Below are 14,974 nucleotides of genomic sequence, written 5' to 3'. Positions count from 1 at the left end.
AACGGTTCTGGCCCAACTTATCTATCCGAATGTATCTCAGCCTATCAGCCCACCAGGACCCTAAGATCTTCTGGAGAGTCCCTGCTCTCTATCCCGCTGGCTTCACAAGTGCGGCTGGCGGGAACGAGAGACAGGGCCTTTTCTGTGGTGGCCCCGCGGCTTTGGAACACCCTCCCCATAGAGGTACGATCAGCCTCTTCGCTGATGGTGTTTCAGAAGAGATTGAAGACATGGATGTTTAAACAAGCATTCGGTTAATCCGTTGCAACGAATTTTGACGACTAAAGGATTGGTAATCATGGATGACGAATTTTGGATTGCGATTCCAGTTACGAGATGCATGGGATTATTATTGGTGGCCCAATAATTTGTATTGTATATGTGTTTTATGCTTTTAAATTGAATACTGTTTTTTAAGTGTTGTAAACCGCAATGAGTCGCCGACTTAGGCTGAGATATTAGCGGTATACAAGCGTATAAATAAATACAATCCAAGAGCATTCTGAACTCCACCAATGATGGAATTGAACCAAATATGGCACACAGAACTCCGACGGCGAACAGAAAATATATATCAGTGATTGGTTTGGGGGGGGGAGGGGCAAAATACTGTTTGCTTACCGTTGAAAATTACGTAGGGCCACCTCTGGATAGAACCAGGTAGGAAATAATGACATTTATATCCCAAGGAGGAAAATCGTGTTGCATAGTGCTATTATTCCACCGAACAGAAGCCTGGGATTCCCCGTTTTGGGGGCAAAGCATTGAGAACAATGGGGTCTCATCCCAAAGTTACAAACCTCAGGATTCGACAGAATACCTCTGTGTCAATGAAAGCATAGTAATGTACTTTTGAAGCTTTCACAGCCGGGATCATGAGGGTGCTGTGTGGTTTTCCGAGCTGTATGGCATGTTCAGGCAAAACATCGGGGAGAAAATGCTCCGAGAAAACCACAGCCCAGACAACCACAAAACACCCCAGAGTGGGATAATAACGATGTGATAGTGGTAGTGCAAACAGACAAAGTGTGTGATATGGTGGGTCCCCATGTCGATGACCTCCTTGCTATGATGCCATATTGTTGACAGATTCCAGAATGGGCTTGCTGTCCTTCTCCATGCAGTATGTCGCCATCCCTTCTTCCCCTTCCACCTCATCCGTTGTCCCCGCCGCCAGCGCCATCCTCAGCTTGGCCCAGAACAGTTTCTGGGCCTGGGTCTCCGGGGGCCAGGTGACGTAGGTCTTCTTGAGCATCACCTTCCGCATGCGGTAGTAAGCGGAGAGCTCCCTCTCGGGGATCTCCTCCAGGAAGACGGGCACCAGGACGTCCTTGAGCTCGTCGAAGAGCCGGTAGCTGGCCAGCTGGATCTCCATGGAGCACCACTCGCTCCGCAGGTAGCTCCGGCTGATGACGCAGATGGTGTGCCGGCTGTTGTGGATGCTCTCCACGATGTTGTCGATGATGTACTTCCCCGGCTGGAAGTCCCGGTGGTGGAGGCAGAGCCGGAAAGCGGGGTTCCCGCCGGCCTCCAGATTGGGCACCAGCTGCTCCAGCACCCAGCGCTCGTCGCAGGAGTTGTAGGAGACGAAGGCGTCGAAGCGGCATGTCTCTGCCTTCCCGCGCCGCCAGCGGTCGCTCAGCCACGCTCGCACGACGTAGAAGCGGTACTTGAGCTGCCAGTACGTCCGGTGGTAGAGGATCGGGAGCAGCATCTGGAACAGGAGGGCCGGGAAGGTGCAGGCGAAGAGGTAGAGGCCCACGTCCTCGTAGCAGACGTGAGTGTCAAAGCTGTAGACAAAGCTTCGCTCGCCCGAGTGGCAGGAATAGTTGTACATGTACACTACCTGGACCTGGCTGTTGTTGAGCCACCCCTGGAGCCAGACGTTGTCACAGGTGCAGGTCAAGGGGCACTTGCGCAGGTCGAGGTACCGCAGCCTGGCCAGCCGCTCCATCACGCTGCTGTTGACGGTCCGAAGCTCGTTCTTCACCAGCACGAGGTTGCGCAGCTTGGTCAGGTTGCCGAAGACATCCAGAGTCAGCGTGCGGATGCCGGCGTTCTCCAGGTCGAGCCAGACCAGCTCGTGGAGGTTCTTGAAGATGCCAGGCGGGAGGTCGCCCATGCCGTTGCTGCTGTCCGCCATCATCAGGTAGCGCAACCGCCTCAGGTCATCAAAGGCATTTGGTGCAACATATAGGAGCTTGTTCTCTGAGAGGTAGAGGTCACGCAAGGAGGTCAGGCCCTGGAAGAACCTGGGCTGGATGATCTTCAAGCCGTAGGGCTGCTGGGCCTGAAGCTTGAGGTCGTAGACCTTGTGCAGGTTCACAAACGGAGGCGGCCCATCTGGCTTCATGCTAATGTAGTAGATCTTGTTGCCCTTCAAGTCCAGCACTTGGAGCGTGTCTTGTACCGGGGAGAACAAGTCATGGCTGATCCTCTCAATGTGGTTGCTGTCCAGGTAGAGGTTGGAGAGGTTCCGCAGCCCTTCAAAGGAAGCATTGGTCAGCTGGCGGATGTTGTTCCCTCCCAGGTCCAAGATGCGGAGCTTCCCGAGGTTGGCGAGGACGCCGGGAAAGAGCACCGAGACGTGATTGTTGCGCATGTTGAGCGTCTGGAGATTACCCAGGTCACGGAAGGTGTCCTTGTAGATGTCAGTCAGGAGGTTGTTGTCCAGGCGCAGCTCGGTCAGCGCCCGCAGGCCCCACAAGGCCCGCCGGTCGAGGTAGGCCACGTTGTTGATGTTGAGGTGCAGCCGGTCCAAGTTGGGGGCGTAGCGGAACGCCCAGCCTCCGACAGAGAGGATGCGGTTGAAACGGAACGAGATGAACCGCAGCTCCTTCAGGATGTCGCCTTGGGAGCAGGAGCGCAGTCTGTTCAGCAGGTTGTGCTCCACGACCAGGGTCTTCAACTGGCTCTGCGCGCTCGCATTCAGCATCTCGCGCACGCAGCTCACCGACTTGAGCCGGTTCCGGGAAAGGTCCAGCAGCAGGATGGGAGGGCAGGCGGAGAAGGCGTTGCGGCTCACGTTCCTGATGTGGTTGCTCTGGAGGCGAAGGCTGTACATGGGTCGCATGGACTTCCCAAGGAGGTGGCACAAGTCGACGAGCTGCGAATATCTGTTCAGGTGCAAGCCGGAATAGTCGAAGCTGTGTGTCTGTATGTCAGAAACATTGAGGACCTGGAAAACACTGACGTTGTTCCCCGCCAGCTGCAAGCTGGTGAGATTCCGGAGCACAACTTTGGCGAATGAAGAAACATTTGAGATTTTGTTGTAAGAGAGGTCCAGCCATTTGATGTTCTGCAGGAAGTGTTGCCCAGAACCATCCACTCCGTATAAGGAATTGTTACAAATAGAGAGCACCGTCAAGGAAGCTGGGAGGCTCCGTTTTGACCGAAGCGAGATCAGGTTATTATTGCAGAGGTTCAGGCACTCCAGCCTCGGCAGCATCCAAAGGCTTTCGGCGACATCCTCAGAGCTCCCCAAGTCGTTAAATTGCAGCTCCAGTTCCAGAAGGTTCTGCAGCGGAGCAAAGGTGTCTGGGTGGAGGGTGTGCAAGTGGTTGTTGTGCTGTAGAGAATGAGATATTTTAATTAGAAATTAAGTTTAAGAAGTTGGAAAAAGGAAAGATTGGGATAAGCAGCATAGGGACAGTAGGAGCTTTCGATAGGCAATTGAAAGATGACACTAGGTCCGGCTGTTAGGTAGATAAAGCTGTGTTAGCCCTTGAAGTCCAGGTGTGTTCGGCATGATGCCATGGGTGCGTGGATGGGCTTAAATTAAGTGGTTTGACTTCAAGCCTCACAGATGAGACAACATTGCTAAGACATTGTCTATAAATTCCATTGTGCATTACTGTATGAAAAATACAGTTCTAACAGACATGTGGTCACAGCACATTCCACTGAAGGATTAAGCAGGTGGAGATGTGGATCTGGAGGGACAGCTGAGTCTTGACCATGGAATTGTATCATTTCCTGTTGTCCCTATGAATATAAAAATAAGTGGCAGACATGTGTGGATCTCTCACTATGATGATATCTCACTACAAGCTGTATTGTTTACTGTGAGTATATCTTCACATATACCAATAGCAGACCCTGATGTAAAATAGTTGTTTCGTTGTTTGTAATTTGGTGATCCCAATCTACGTCCCCCATGACCCCATAGCATTGAACCAAGGCTATTAAAGTGCATTCATTCTCCAACATAGATGCACCTGAAGTTTTTCTTCTCCACTGTGACACCTTTTCCTTCCCAATTACTCGAATTCAATACTCACTTTTTTTTAGCTAAATTACCCTCCCAAAATTAGGGTGCGCATTAGATTTGCGTCGTACGATAATCTTAGCGCAGAGCCAAAGCCAAAGCGGAAGATGCTTCAGGAGCATCTGGAACTCCTCATTGAGCCAATGCAATTAAATGAGATATGATGTCTGTTGTAGCACAGCAAGCATCTGAAAATTTGTCAGAGGATTTGGGGGATGTTGGGTTTCAAAATAAGGAGTTAATGTGTGACCAGAGAGAATTGCAGGCCTCAGATTGGAGAGAATAGCAGGCAGAAGAGGCCGGTGTTTGGGATTCCAGTGCTGGCTCCCAAGCAACAGGGGAAAGTGAAAGTCCTTGGGCAGATGAGGAGTTTCCCGGGAAACTAGATTAGGCCTGAGAATGGAGGGAGTAAAAAACAGACAAACTAGATATTCTCACAGAATCGGTGTGTCATGTATCATGTTCTGCAGTTGATGGTGGTTGGTGATGGTAGGCCTAGCAGTTGGTGATGGAAGGGTTAATGTAAGCCTTAGTTCTAAAGGGTTGAGTAATCTGTAAGTAAGATTTCATGGGAGAAAGCAATTAAGGGTGGAGGCATGCAAGAGATGGGTTGCAGCTGGGTGTTTCTGGATATAAGGACCTAGTCTTGGGACTGATCTTTGGGAGAAAAGTATTTGTCTTGTTTTGGTGGTAGATGCTGCTGGTTTTCCCCCAGGTCTCTGGATTTTCGGTATCCTGACCTGTCTCCTGTACTCTTGGAACCTTGAATCTTTGGACTGGCTTTGGACAGGGGTCTCAAACTTTTTAAACAGAGGGCCAGGTCACAGTTCCTCAAACTGTTGGAGAGCCAGATTATAATATGTTGCACTGCACATATCTTATGTGTAGTGCAAAAAACACTTAAAACAATACAATAATTAAAATGAAGACAATTTTAACAAATATAAACCTAATAGTATTTCAATGGAAAGTGTGGGTCTGCTTTTGGCTGATGAAGTAGGGTTGTGGTTGTTGTTGTGTGCTTTCAAGTCTCTTCAGACTTAGATTGACCCTGAGCGAGGGCCACGTAAATTACCTTGGAGGGCCGCATATGGCCCCCAAGCCTTAGTTTGAGGACCCCTGGTATAGACTCTTGATCCCTGAACTTTGCCCATTGAGTTCTCAGCATTTGACCACTGGACTGGACCCTTTGACTACGGTGTAGCTTTTACTTTCAGTTTTTATTTATTCTGTGGCTGAGTGCTATCTTTATGTTTTATATTTTGAACTATTAAAACAGCTGGAAAATAAGTGCTGTTTTAATTAAATTGCCTTATACAAACTTGTTTTTGTTTGGTTCGTCTCTACCTGAATAAGGCAGAGCCCTGGTATTGTGACACAGTGAGAAGACCTTGAAGTCCAGGTGTGTTCGGCATGATGTTATGGGTGCGTGGATGGGCTTAAATTAAGTGGTTTGACTCCAAATGAGACAACATTGCTAAAGGATGCTTTTCCTGTCCTGAAGCATCTTCCCCTTTGGCTTTGGTTCTTTCATTCATGTTTTTTTTTCCAAATTATAATCTGGCCCTCCAACAGTTTGAGGGACTGTGACCTGGCCCTCTGTTTAAAAAGTTTGAGGACCCCTGGTATAGACTCTTGATCCCTGGACTTTGGTTATTGAACTCTTGGCGTTTGACCATTGGACTGGCTCTTTTGATTACGGAGTTATCTTGAACCTGCAACAGTGTTTGCTGTTTTTGTTTTATATTCTATGGCTGAGTGCAATCTCTATGTTTTATATTTTGGACTATTAAAACAGCCAGAAAGTAAGTGACACTTAATTAAATTGTTTAAAGCAAACTGGGAGTTTGGTTCATCTCTACCTGAATAAGGCAGAGCCCTGGCAAGGTGACAGTAAAAAACAGACAAACTAGATATTCTCACAGAATCTGAGAGAAGACCTTGAAGTCCAAGTGCATTCGGTATGATGTTATGGGCGCATGAATGGGCTTAAATGAAGTGGTTTGACTTCAGGCGAGACAACATTGCTAAAGGATGCTTTTCCTGTCTCTGCTTTCAAGTTCATGATTCAAGTTTCCTGTCCTGGCTCACGTCTTGGTTGCTGTAACGGTTTGAAGAAGCTCCCGTTTTCTGGACTCATGGTTGAATGCCTGATGTGGATTCTGGTTCAATTGGCTTTATGTCCTTTGCCATTTTTGGATTACTACTACCTTGTATTTCCTATTCTTCTGACTCTTTTGGAAATGCCTCTTCTCCTCCATTTGTACCTGTGGTGATGGGTGAAAAGGTGTTGCAGGGCTAGAGTGCAGCAGTGTCTCTCAAAGAAAAGCTCCAGACACAGCTCCTGAAGCATCCTCCCCTTTGGCTTTGGCTCTTTCATTCATGTTTTTTTTTCCAAATTATAATCTGGCCCTCCAACAGTTTGAGGGACTGTGACCTGGCCCTTTGTTTAAAAGGTTTGAGGACCCCTTGTATAGACTCTTGATCCCTGGACTTGCCAGGAAGCAAGTGCTGTTTTAATTAAATTGTTTAAAGCAAACTGGGAGTTTGGTTCATCTCTACCTGAATAAGGCAGAGCCCTGGCAACGTGACAGTAAAAAACAGACAAACTAGATATTCTCACAGAATCTGAGAGAAGACTTTGAAGTCCAGGTGTGTTCGGCATGATGTTATGGGAGCGTGGATGGGCTTAAATTAAGTGGTTTGACCTCTTCTCCCCCCTTTGTACCTGTAGTGATGGGTGAAAAGGTGTTGCAGGGCTAGAGTGCAGCAATGTCCCTCAAAGAAAAGCTCCAGATGCAGACAAACTAGATATTCTCACAGAATCTGAGAGAAGGCTTTGAAGTCCAGGTGTGTTTGGCATGATGTTATGGGAGCGTGGATGGGCTTAAATGAAGTGGTTTGACCTCTTCTCCCCGCTTTGTACCTGTAGTGATGGGTGAAAAGGTGTTGCAGGGCTAGAGTGCAGCAATGTCCCTCAAAGAAAAGCTCCAGACGCAGCTCCTGAAGCATCTTCCCCTTTGGCTCTGGCTCTTTCATTGATGCTTTTTTCCAAATTATAATCTGGCCCTCCAACAGTTTGAGATACTGTGACTTGGCCCTCTGTTTATTGAACTCTTGGCGTTTGACCATTGGACTGGACCTTTTGACTATGGAGTTATCTTGAACCTGCAACAGTGTTTGCTGTTTTTGTTTTATATTCTGTGGTTGAGTGCAATCTCTATGTTTTATATTTTGGACTATTAAACAGCCAGAAAGCAAGTGCTCTTTTAATTCAATTATTTCAAGCAAACTGGGAGTTTGGTTCATCTCTACCTGAATAAGGCAGAGCCCTGGCAATGGGACAGAATCTATGAGAAGACCCTGAAGTCCAGGTGTGTTCGGCATGATGTTATGGGAGCGTGGATGGGCTTAAATTAAGTGGTTTGACCTCTTCTCCCTCCTTTGTATGATGCTAATCTAATGCGAACCCTAATTTTAGGAGAGTAATTTAGCCCGCCCCCCCCCCCCCAAAGTGAGCATTGCATTCGAGTCAATATGGCAAAGGGAGTGATAGTAGGGACTCACCAAGAGAAGGAGGCTGAGGTTGTGGAGGCCTTGGAAGACCCCGGCGGAGAGACCTTGGAGGGCGTTGCAGGAGAGGTTGAGGCTGCGCAGGGCGGGCAGCCCCTCGAAGGCGCCCTCGGCCACGTCCCGCAGGCCGTTGTGGGTCAGGGAGAGCTCCCTGAGGGCCGGCAGGCGGGCGAAGGTCCCGGGGGGCAGGCGGTGGATGGCGTTGAGGGAGGCGTTGAGGGCAGTGGCGTTGGCCGGCAGGTCTGCCGTGGCTGAGGAGGCCTCCGCCAGGAAGCGCTGCATGCACTTGAAGTAGCCCGGGTCCAACATGTCCTGGATGCAGTTGCGAAAGCCGTAGGCACGGCAGCCCCTCGCACCCAGCACCACACACAAACACAAGGCCACCACCAGGCACATCCTCTCCTCAACCGGCCTAGCATTCAAAGGAAAGGAGAAAACACATTGGGGAAAGGGTCATCAAACTTTCCAGGGTTCAAAGCACCATCCGATCCCTCCCGGCAGGTGGCCAGCCAGCCATAGCTATGATAGATAGACAGACAGACAGACCGACCGACCGACCAACAGAGACACATATCTATATGTACATCTACACCTATATCTATCTATCTATCTATCTATATATTATAGACTCCTAAAGTTGGAAAAGATGATCCCTCCCGACAGATGGCCAGCCACTATAGCTATGATAGATATAGATATACAGGCAGACGTAGACACCATCAAAGTCCTCATAACAGAAGGACATCCAGCCATAGCTATGATAGATAGACAGGCCCCCAAATGTATGTATGATAGACTCCTAGATGTATGATAGACTCCTAGAGTTGGAAGGGATGATCCCTCCCAACGGATGGCCAGCCAGCCATAGCTATGATAGATAGATAGATAGATAGATAGATAGATAGATAGATAGATAGACGTAGATACCATTAAAGCCCTCCTAACAGATGATAGCTATGATAGATAGATAGATAGATAGATAGACAGACAGACAGACAGACATAGATACCATTAAAGCCCTCCTAACAGATGGACATCCAGCCATAGCTATGATAGACAGACATATATATATATATATATATATATATATATATATATATATATATATATGATAGACTCCTAGAGTTGGAAGTGATGATCCCTCCCGACGGATGGCCAGCCACTATAGCTATGATAGATTGTATATCTACGTATGTATGATAGACATACATAGACACTATCAAAGCCCTCCTAACAGATGGACATCCAGCCATAACTATGATATATAGACAGACAGACAGACAGACAGACAGACAGACAGACAGAGATAGATAGATAGATAGATAGATAGATAGATAGATGATAGACTCCTAGTTAGAAGGGATGATCCCTCCCGACAGATGGCCAGCCACTATAGCTATGATAGATAGATAGATACATAGATAGATAGATGTATGATAGACTCCTAGAGTTGGAAGGGATGATCCCTCCCGACGGATGGCCAGCCACTATAGTTTAGATATAGATAGACAGACAGACAGACACGTAGATACCTTTCAAAGCCCTCCTAACAGACATCCGATGGACAGATATATATATATATATATATATATATATATATATATATATATATATGATAGACTCCTAGAGTTGGGATGATCCCTCCCAACGGATGGCCAGCCAGCCATAGCTATGATACATAGATAGATAGATAGATAGATAGATAGATAGATGCAGACACCATCAAAGCCCTCCTAACAGATGGCCATCCAGCCATAGCTCTCATAGATACATGGGCAGATAGACTCCTACAGTTGGAAGGGATGATCCCTCTTGGTGGATGGCCGGCCAGCTTTAACTATGATAGATAGATAGATAGATAGATAGATAGATGTAGACACCATCAAAGCCCTCCTAACAGATGGACATCCAGCCATAGCTCTCATAGATACATGGACAGATAGACTTCTACAGTTGGAAGGGATGATCCCTCGATGGATGGCCGGCCAGCTATAACTATGATAGATAAATAGATAGATAGATAGACAGACAGGTACGATAGATGCATACGATAGATGCAACTCCTAGAGTTGGTGGGACCCCCAAGGGTCATCCAGTCCAACCCCACTTCTGCCAGAAAGCAAGGCACCATTCGATCCCACCCAATAGATGGTCAGCCAGGCATAGCTCTGATATATGTGTGTGTGTGAGAGAGAGAGAGATGCATGGTAGTATTCTACAGTTGAAAGGAACCCCCAGAGATCATCCAGTCCACCCCTCTTCTGCATGGAAGCAAGGCACTATTTGATCCCTCATGATAGATGCCCAGCCAACCATAACTATGATAGATTGATAGATAGACAGATAGACAGATAGTTTAGATAGAGTTGGGAAGGACCTCGAAAGGCCATCCGGTCCAACCCTTCTTCTACCTGGGAGCAAGGCACCATCCGATCCCTCCTGACAGATGACCATCCAGCCTCTGCTTGGGATCTCTTCCAACCCTAGGATTCTATGATGTGTGGGCTTTGCTCTGGAACGAATGTATATGCAGATTGCCCTTGCGATGCATAACGAACCCATCGTAATTATATAATAAGAGCCCAAAAAAGGAAAGCAGAACCTCTGCTGCTCTTCTCACTTCCTCCCGGGTCCATCTGCCATGAAGTTTCATGGTGTGCATTTCGCTTCTGCTTTTAAGGGGTCATTACTAACTCCAGGGTGTAGAAGGTGCACCCTTGGTAGGACTACAACTCCCAGCATCCCCTAGCATGGAGCCACGGCAGCCCAAGGGCCATTGAACTGCATTAATCCCTTGGTCTTGCTCATGCTGAGAAGAGAAGGTGGAAACTCCTGCGCATGCAACACTCTTAGCGCATGTGCTTCGTCTTCCATAGATCATCATATGAATGCAAAAGACTTTTATGAAAAGCCGCTTCCTCCCAAAGTTCTGCACTACGATTTTGGGTTCCTGGGGGATCAATGTCATTATTTCCTATATATCATAATTGATTAAATTGCAAAACTGCACTCTTTGCAGGACATCCTGTGATAGCACATTGGGCTCTAGTCAATGCAGAATTGAAGAGGGAATCACACTTTCAAAACAGAAGCACAACAGTTTTGCAAGTTCTGTTACTCTAATCATAATGATCCAGGATAATGGGCTTTGTTTGCCTACCTGGAACCGGAGGGTTCTTCACATTCCTCGCGCCGAGGTGTTCGGTGTTCGGCTTCGCAAACTCAAGCAAAGAGGAAGTGAAATGGAACTTCTGTCTTCAGTTTTGTTTCTGAATCAGACAAAGAAGTGGCCGCCGAAGGTGGGGCAGATGGAGGGCTCTCTCCTCCATGGGCATCCATGGGGCGCAGCTCCACAGACCCAGCCAGAAAGGCCAGGCCCCAATCAAGCCTGGGTGTCTCCTTTCTCCATGGGTCTCAAGAAGGAGGAGGAGGAGGAGGAGAAGACAAAGGAGGAGGAGAAGAAGAAGCAGAGGAGGAGGAGGAGAAGAAGGAGGATGAGCAGAAGGAGGAGGAGGAGGAGAAGGAGGAGGAGGAGGATGAGCAGAAGGAGGAGGAGGAGGAGAAGGAGAAGGAGGAGGAGGAGGAGGATTAGGAGGAGAAGGAGAAGGAGGATGAGCAGAAGGAGGAGGAGGAGAAGGAGGAGGAGGAGAAGAAGAGGAGAAGAAGAGGAGAAGAAGGATGAAGAGGAGAAGAAGGAGAAGAAGGAGGAGGATTAGGAGAAGGAGAAGAAGGAGGATGAGCAGAAGGAGGAGGAGGAGGAGGAGGAGAAGGAGGAGGAGGAGAAGGAGGAGAAGAAGAAGGAGGAGAAGGAGGAGGAGGATTAAGAGAAGGAGAAGAAGGAGGATGAGCAGAAGGAGGAGGAGGAGGAGGAGGAGGAGAAGGAGGAGGAGGAGGATTAGGAGGAGAAGGAGGATGAGCAGAAGGAGGAGGAGGAGAAGGAGAAGAAGGAGGAGGAGGAGGATTTGGAGGAGAAGGAGAAGAAGGAGGAGAAGGAGGATGAGCAGGAGGAGAAAGAGGAGAAGGAGGAGGAGGAGGAGGAGGAGAAGAAGGAAAAGGAGGAAGAGGAGAAGAAGGAGAAGAAGGAGGAGGAGGAGATATGTTGATATCCATGCTAAAGATTTGGACAGTGTTAGTCAGAGACTGGATTTCAGTTTCAGTTTTCCCATACAGCTTCAGGTCATCCATGTACCGCAGATGTGAAATTTTGTGAGATCTCTGAGACGTTTGATAGCGGAGGTTTGTTTTTTGTAAAGTTGCTGACAGAGGGATCATGGCAATGACGAAAAGCAGTGGGGACAACGAGTCTCCCTGGAAGATTCTTCTTCTGATGTTGACAAGTCCATAGTTTTCATTTCCAACAAACAGTTCAGTTTCCCAGTGCTTCATCATATTTTCAATAAAAGTGCCAACGTTTTTACAAATCCCGATGATGTCTAGGCACTTCATGATCTAACTGTGTGGGAGTGAGTGAAAGGCTTTTTTTTGTAGTCAATCCACATCATGTGAAGATTGGTTTTTCGGCTTTTGCAGTTCTCCAGAATCATTTTGTCAATTAATAAATGGTTATTTTCTTCAAGATAGTCTTGAATTCTGTCAGCTATGGTGCCGGTCAATAGTTTAAACATAGTGGGCAGACATAGAATCCTAGAATCAAAGAGTTGGAAGAGACCTCGTGGGCCATCCAGTCCAGCCCCATTCTGCCAAGAAGCAGGAATGTTGCATTCAAAGCACCCCTGACAGATGGCCATCCAGCCTCTGCTTAAAAGCCTCCAAAGAAGTAGCCTCCACCACACTCCCTCCGGGGCAGAGAGTTCCACTGCTGAACGGCTCTCACAGTCAGGAAGTTCTCCCTCATGTTCAGGTGGAATCTCCTCTCTTGTAGTTTGAAGCCATTGTTCCATTGCGTCCTAGTCTCCAAGGAAGCAGAAAACAAGCTTGCTCCCTCCTCCTCCCTGTGGCTTCCTCTCACATATTTATACATGGCTCTCATCATGTCTCATCTCAGTCTTCTCTTCTTCAGGCTGAACATGCCCAGCTCCTTAAGCCGCTCCTCATAGGACTTGTTCTCCAGACCCTTGACCCTTTGAGTTGCCCTCCTCTGGACACATTCCAGCTTAGAGTCAATATCTCTCTTGAATTGTGGTGCCCAGAATTGGACACAATATTCCAGGTAAAGTGGTCTAACCAAGGCGGAACAGAGCATGGGGAGCATTACTTCCTTAGATCTAGACACTATGCTCCTCTTGATGCAGGCCAAAATCCCATTGGCTTTTTTTGCCGCCACATCACATTCCTGGCTCATGTTTAACTTGTTGTCCACGAGGACTCCAAGATCTTTTTCACACGTACTGCTCTCGAGCCAGGCGTCCCCCATTCTGTATCTTTGCATTTCGTTTTTTCTGCCAAAGTGGAGTATCTTGCATTTGTCCCTGTTGAACTTCATTTTGTTAGTTTTGGCCCATCCTCTCTCTAATCTGTCAAGATCGTTTTGAATTCTGCTCCTGTCCTCTGGACTATTGGCTATCCCTCCCAATTTGGTGTCGTCTGCAAACTTGATGATCCTGCCTTCTAGCCCTTCATCTAAGTCATTAATAAAGATGTTGAACAGGACCGGTCCCAGGACAGAACCCTGCTTGTGGCACTCCACTTGTCACTTCTTTCCAAGATGAAGAGGAAGCATTAGTGAGCACTCTCTGTGTTCGTCCACTTAACCAATTCCAGATCCACCTCACCGTAGTTTTGCCTCGCCCACATTGGACTAGTTTCCTTGCCAGAAGGTCATGGGGGACCTTGTCCAAGAAGGCCTTCCTGAAATCCAGACACGCTCCACCCACGGCATCATTCCCCGCATCTACCCAGCTTGTAACTCTATCGAAGAAAGAGATCAGATGAGTCTGGCATGACTTGTTTTTGATAAATCCATGTTGACTCTTAGCGATGACTGCATTTGTTTCTAAGTGTTTGCAGACCGCTTCCTTAACAATCTTTTCCAGAATCTTGCCCGGTATCGACGTGAGGCTGACCGGACGGTAGTTGTTTGGGTCGTCCTTTTTTCCCTTCTTGAAGATTGGGACCACATTGGCCCTCCTCCAATCTGCTGGAACTTCTCCCGTTCTCCCGTTCTCTGTGATAAAGAAATAATCCTCATCTAGAAGACTTACTAGATCTTAAGCTGAACATGAGCCAAGAGTGTGATGCAGCAGCGAAGAAAGCCAATACGATTCCAAGCTGCATCCATAGGAGTCTAGTAGGCATGTGCTATCCAAGGTTCTAAAGTACTTACAAAACTAAAGTTCTGGTGGTGAAAACTAGGGGGCGCTGGTGTTTTGCTCCTACAGTGTTGCTAAAGTTCTGGTGGTGAAAATTTCAGAACTCTGACAAAGCTTTCAAAATGTCATTATAAATGGCAGTTACTAATTGGTTCTGTCATAAAAAATAATCAATAATGAAATAATAATGAAATTTTGAAAGTTTTGTTAGAGTTCTGAAATTTTCACCACTAGAACTTTAACGACACTGTAGAAGCAAAGCACCAGCGCCCCCTAGTGTTCACTATCAGAACTTTAGTTTTGTAAGTACATTAGAACCATTTAGAAGCATGGATTGCACATGCCTAGAGTCTAGTGTCTGGATGGAGGAAAGTCACATAGCCATGGCTTGATAATAGTAAGATATATCATTGAACGTGAGCCAAGAGTGTGATGCTGCAGCGGAAAAGGCCAATGCGATTATTCTAGGCCACATCCAGAGGAGGAGGGAGCAAGCTTGTTTTCTGCTTCCTTGGAGACTAGGACGCAATGGAACAATGGCTTCAAACTACAAGAGAGGAGATTCCATCTGAACATGAGGAAGAACTTCCTGACTGTGAGAGCCGTTCAGCAGTGGAACTCTTTGCCCCGGAGGGAGTGTGGTGGAGGCTCCTTCTTTGGAAGCTTTTAAACAGAGGCTGGATGGCCATCTGTCGGGGGTGCTTTGAATGCAATATTCCTGCTTCTTGGCAGAATGGGGTTGGACTGGATGGCCCAGGAGGTCTCTTCCAACTCTTGGATTCTAGGATTCTATGATAGTGTCTTTATGCTCAGGTCTTCAATAAACTCATCAGGAGATACAAATATTTGGAAATAATATAGGATG

General features: G+C 47.4%; 1 protein-coding gene across 1 annotated transcript; it reads right to left on the bottom strand.

The window, feature by feature from the left end:
- Positions 1-617: 617 nt before the first annotated feature.
- On the bottom strand, positions 618-11,209 carry LOC137095368 (toll-like receptor 13). The gene is made up of 3 exons (XM_067461967.1): positions 11,001-11,209; positions 7,835-8,252; positions 618-3,568 (listed from the first exon to the last, which is right to left on the bottom strand). Exons 2-3 carry the CDS (start codon positions 8,234-8,236, stop codon positions 1,067-1,069), a joined length of 2,904 nt encoding a protein of 967 aa, XP_067318068.1. The 5' UTR covers positions 8,237-8,252; positions 11,001-11,209; the 3' UTR covers positions 618-1,066.
- Between the last annotated feature and the right edge of the window lie 3,765 nt (positions 11,210-14,974).

The sequence above is a fragment of the Anolis sagrei genome, chromosome Y, assembly GCF_037176765.1.
Source record: "Anolis sagrei isolate rAnoSag1 chromosome Y, rAnoSag1.mat, whole genome shotgun sequence".
In the NCBI taxonomy this organism is placed as follows: domain Eukaryota; kingdom Metazoa; phylum Chordata; class Lepidosauria; order Squamata; family Dactyloidae; genus Anolis; species Anolis sagrei.
The sequence above is the reverse complement of the archived record's forward strand: the minus strand, read 5'-3'. Positions and strand labels throughout refer to the sequence as shown.

Coding starts and splice junctions, on each gene's coding strand:
- LOC137095368 (XM_067461967.1), bottom strand. CDS start 8,236: ATGTGCCTGGTGGTGGCCTTGTGTTTGTGTGTGGTGCTGGGTGCGAGG. Junction 3,569..7,834: donor ACCTCAGCCTCCTTCTCTTG/GTGAGTCCCTAC, acceptor CATTCTCTACAG/CACAACAACCACTTGCACAC.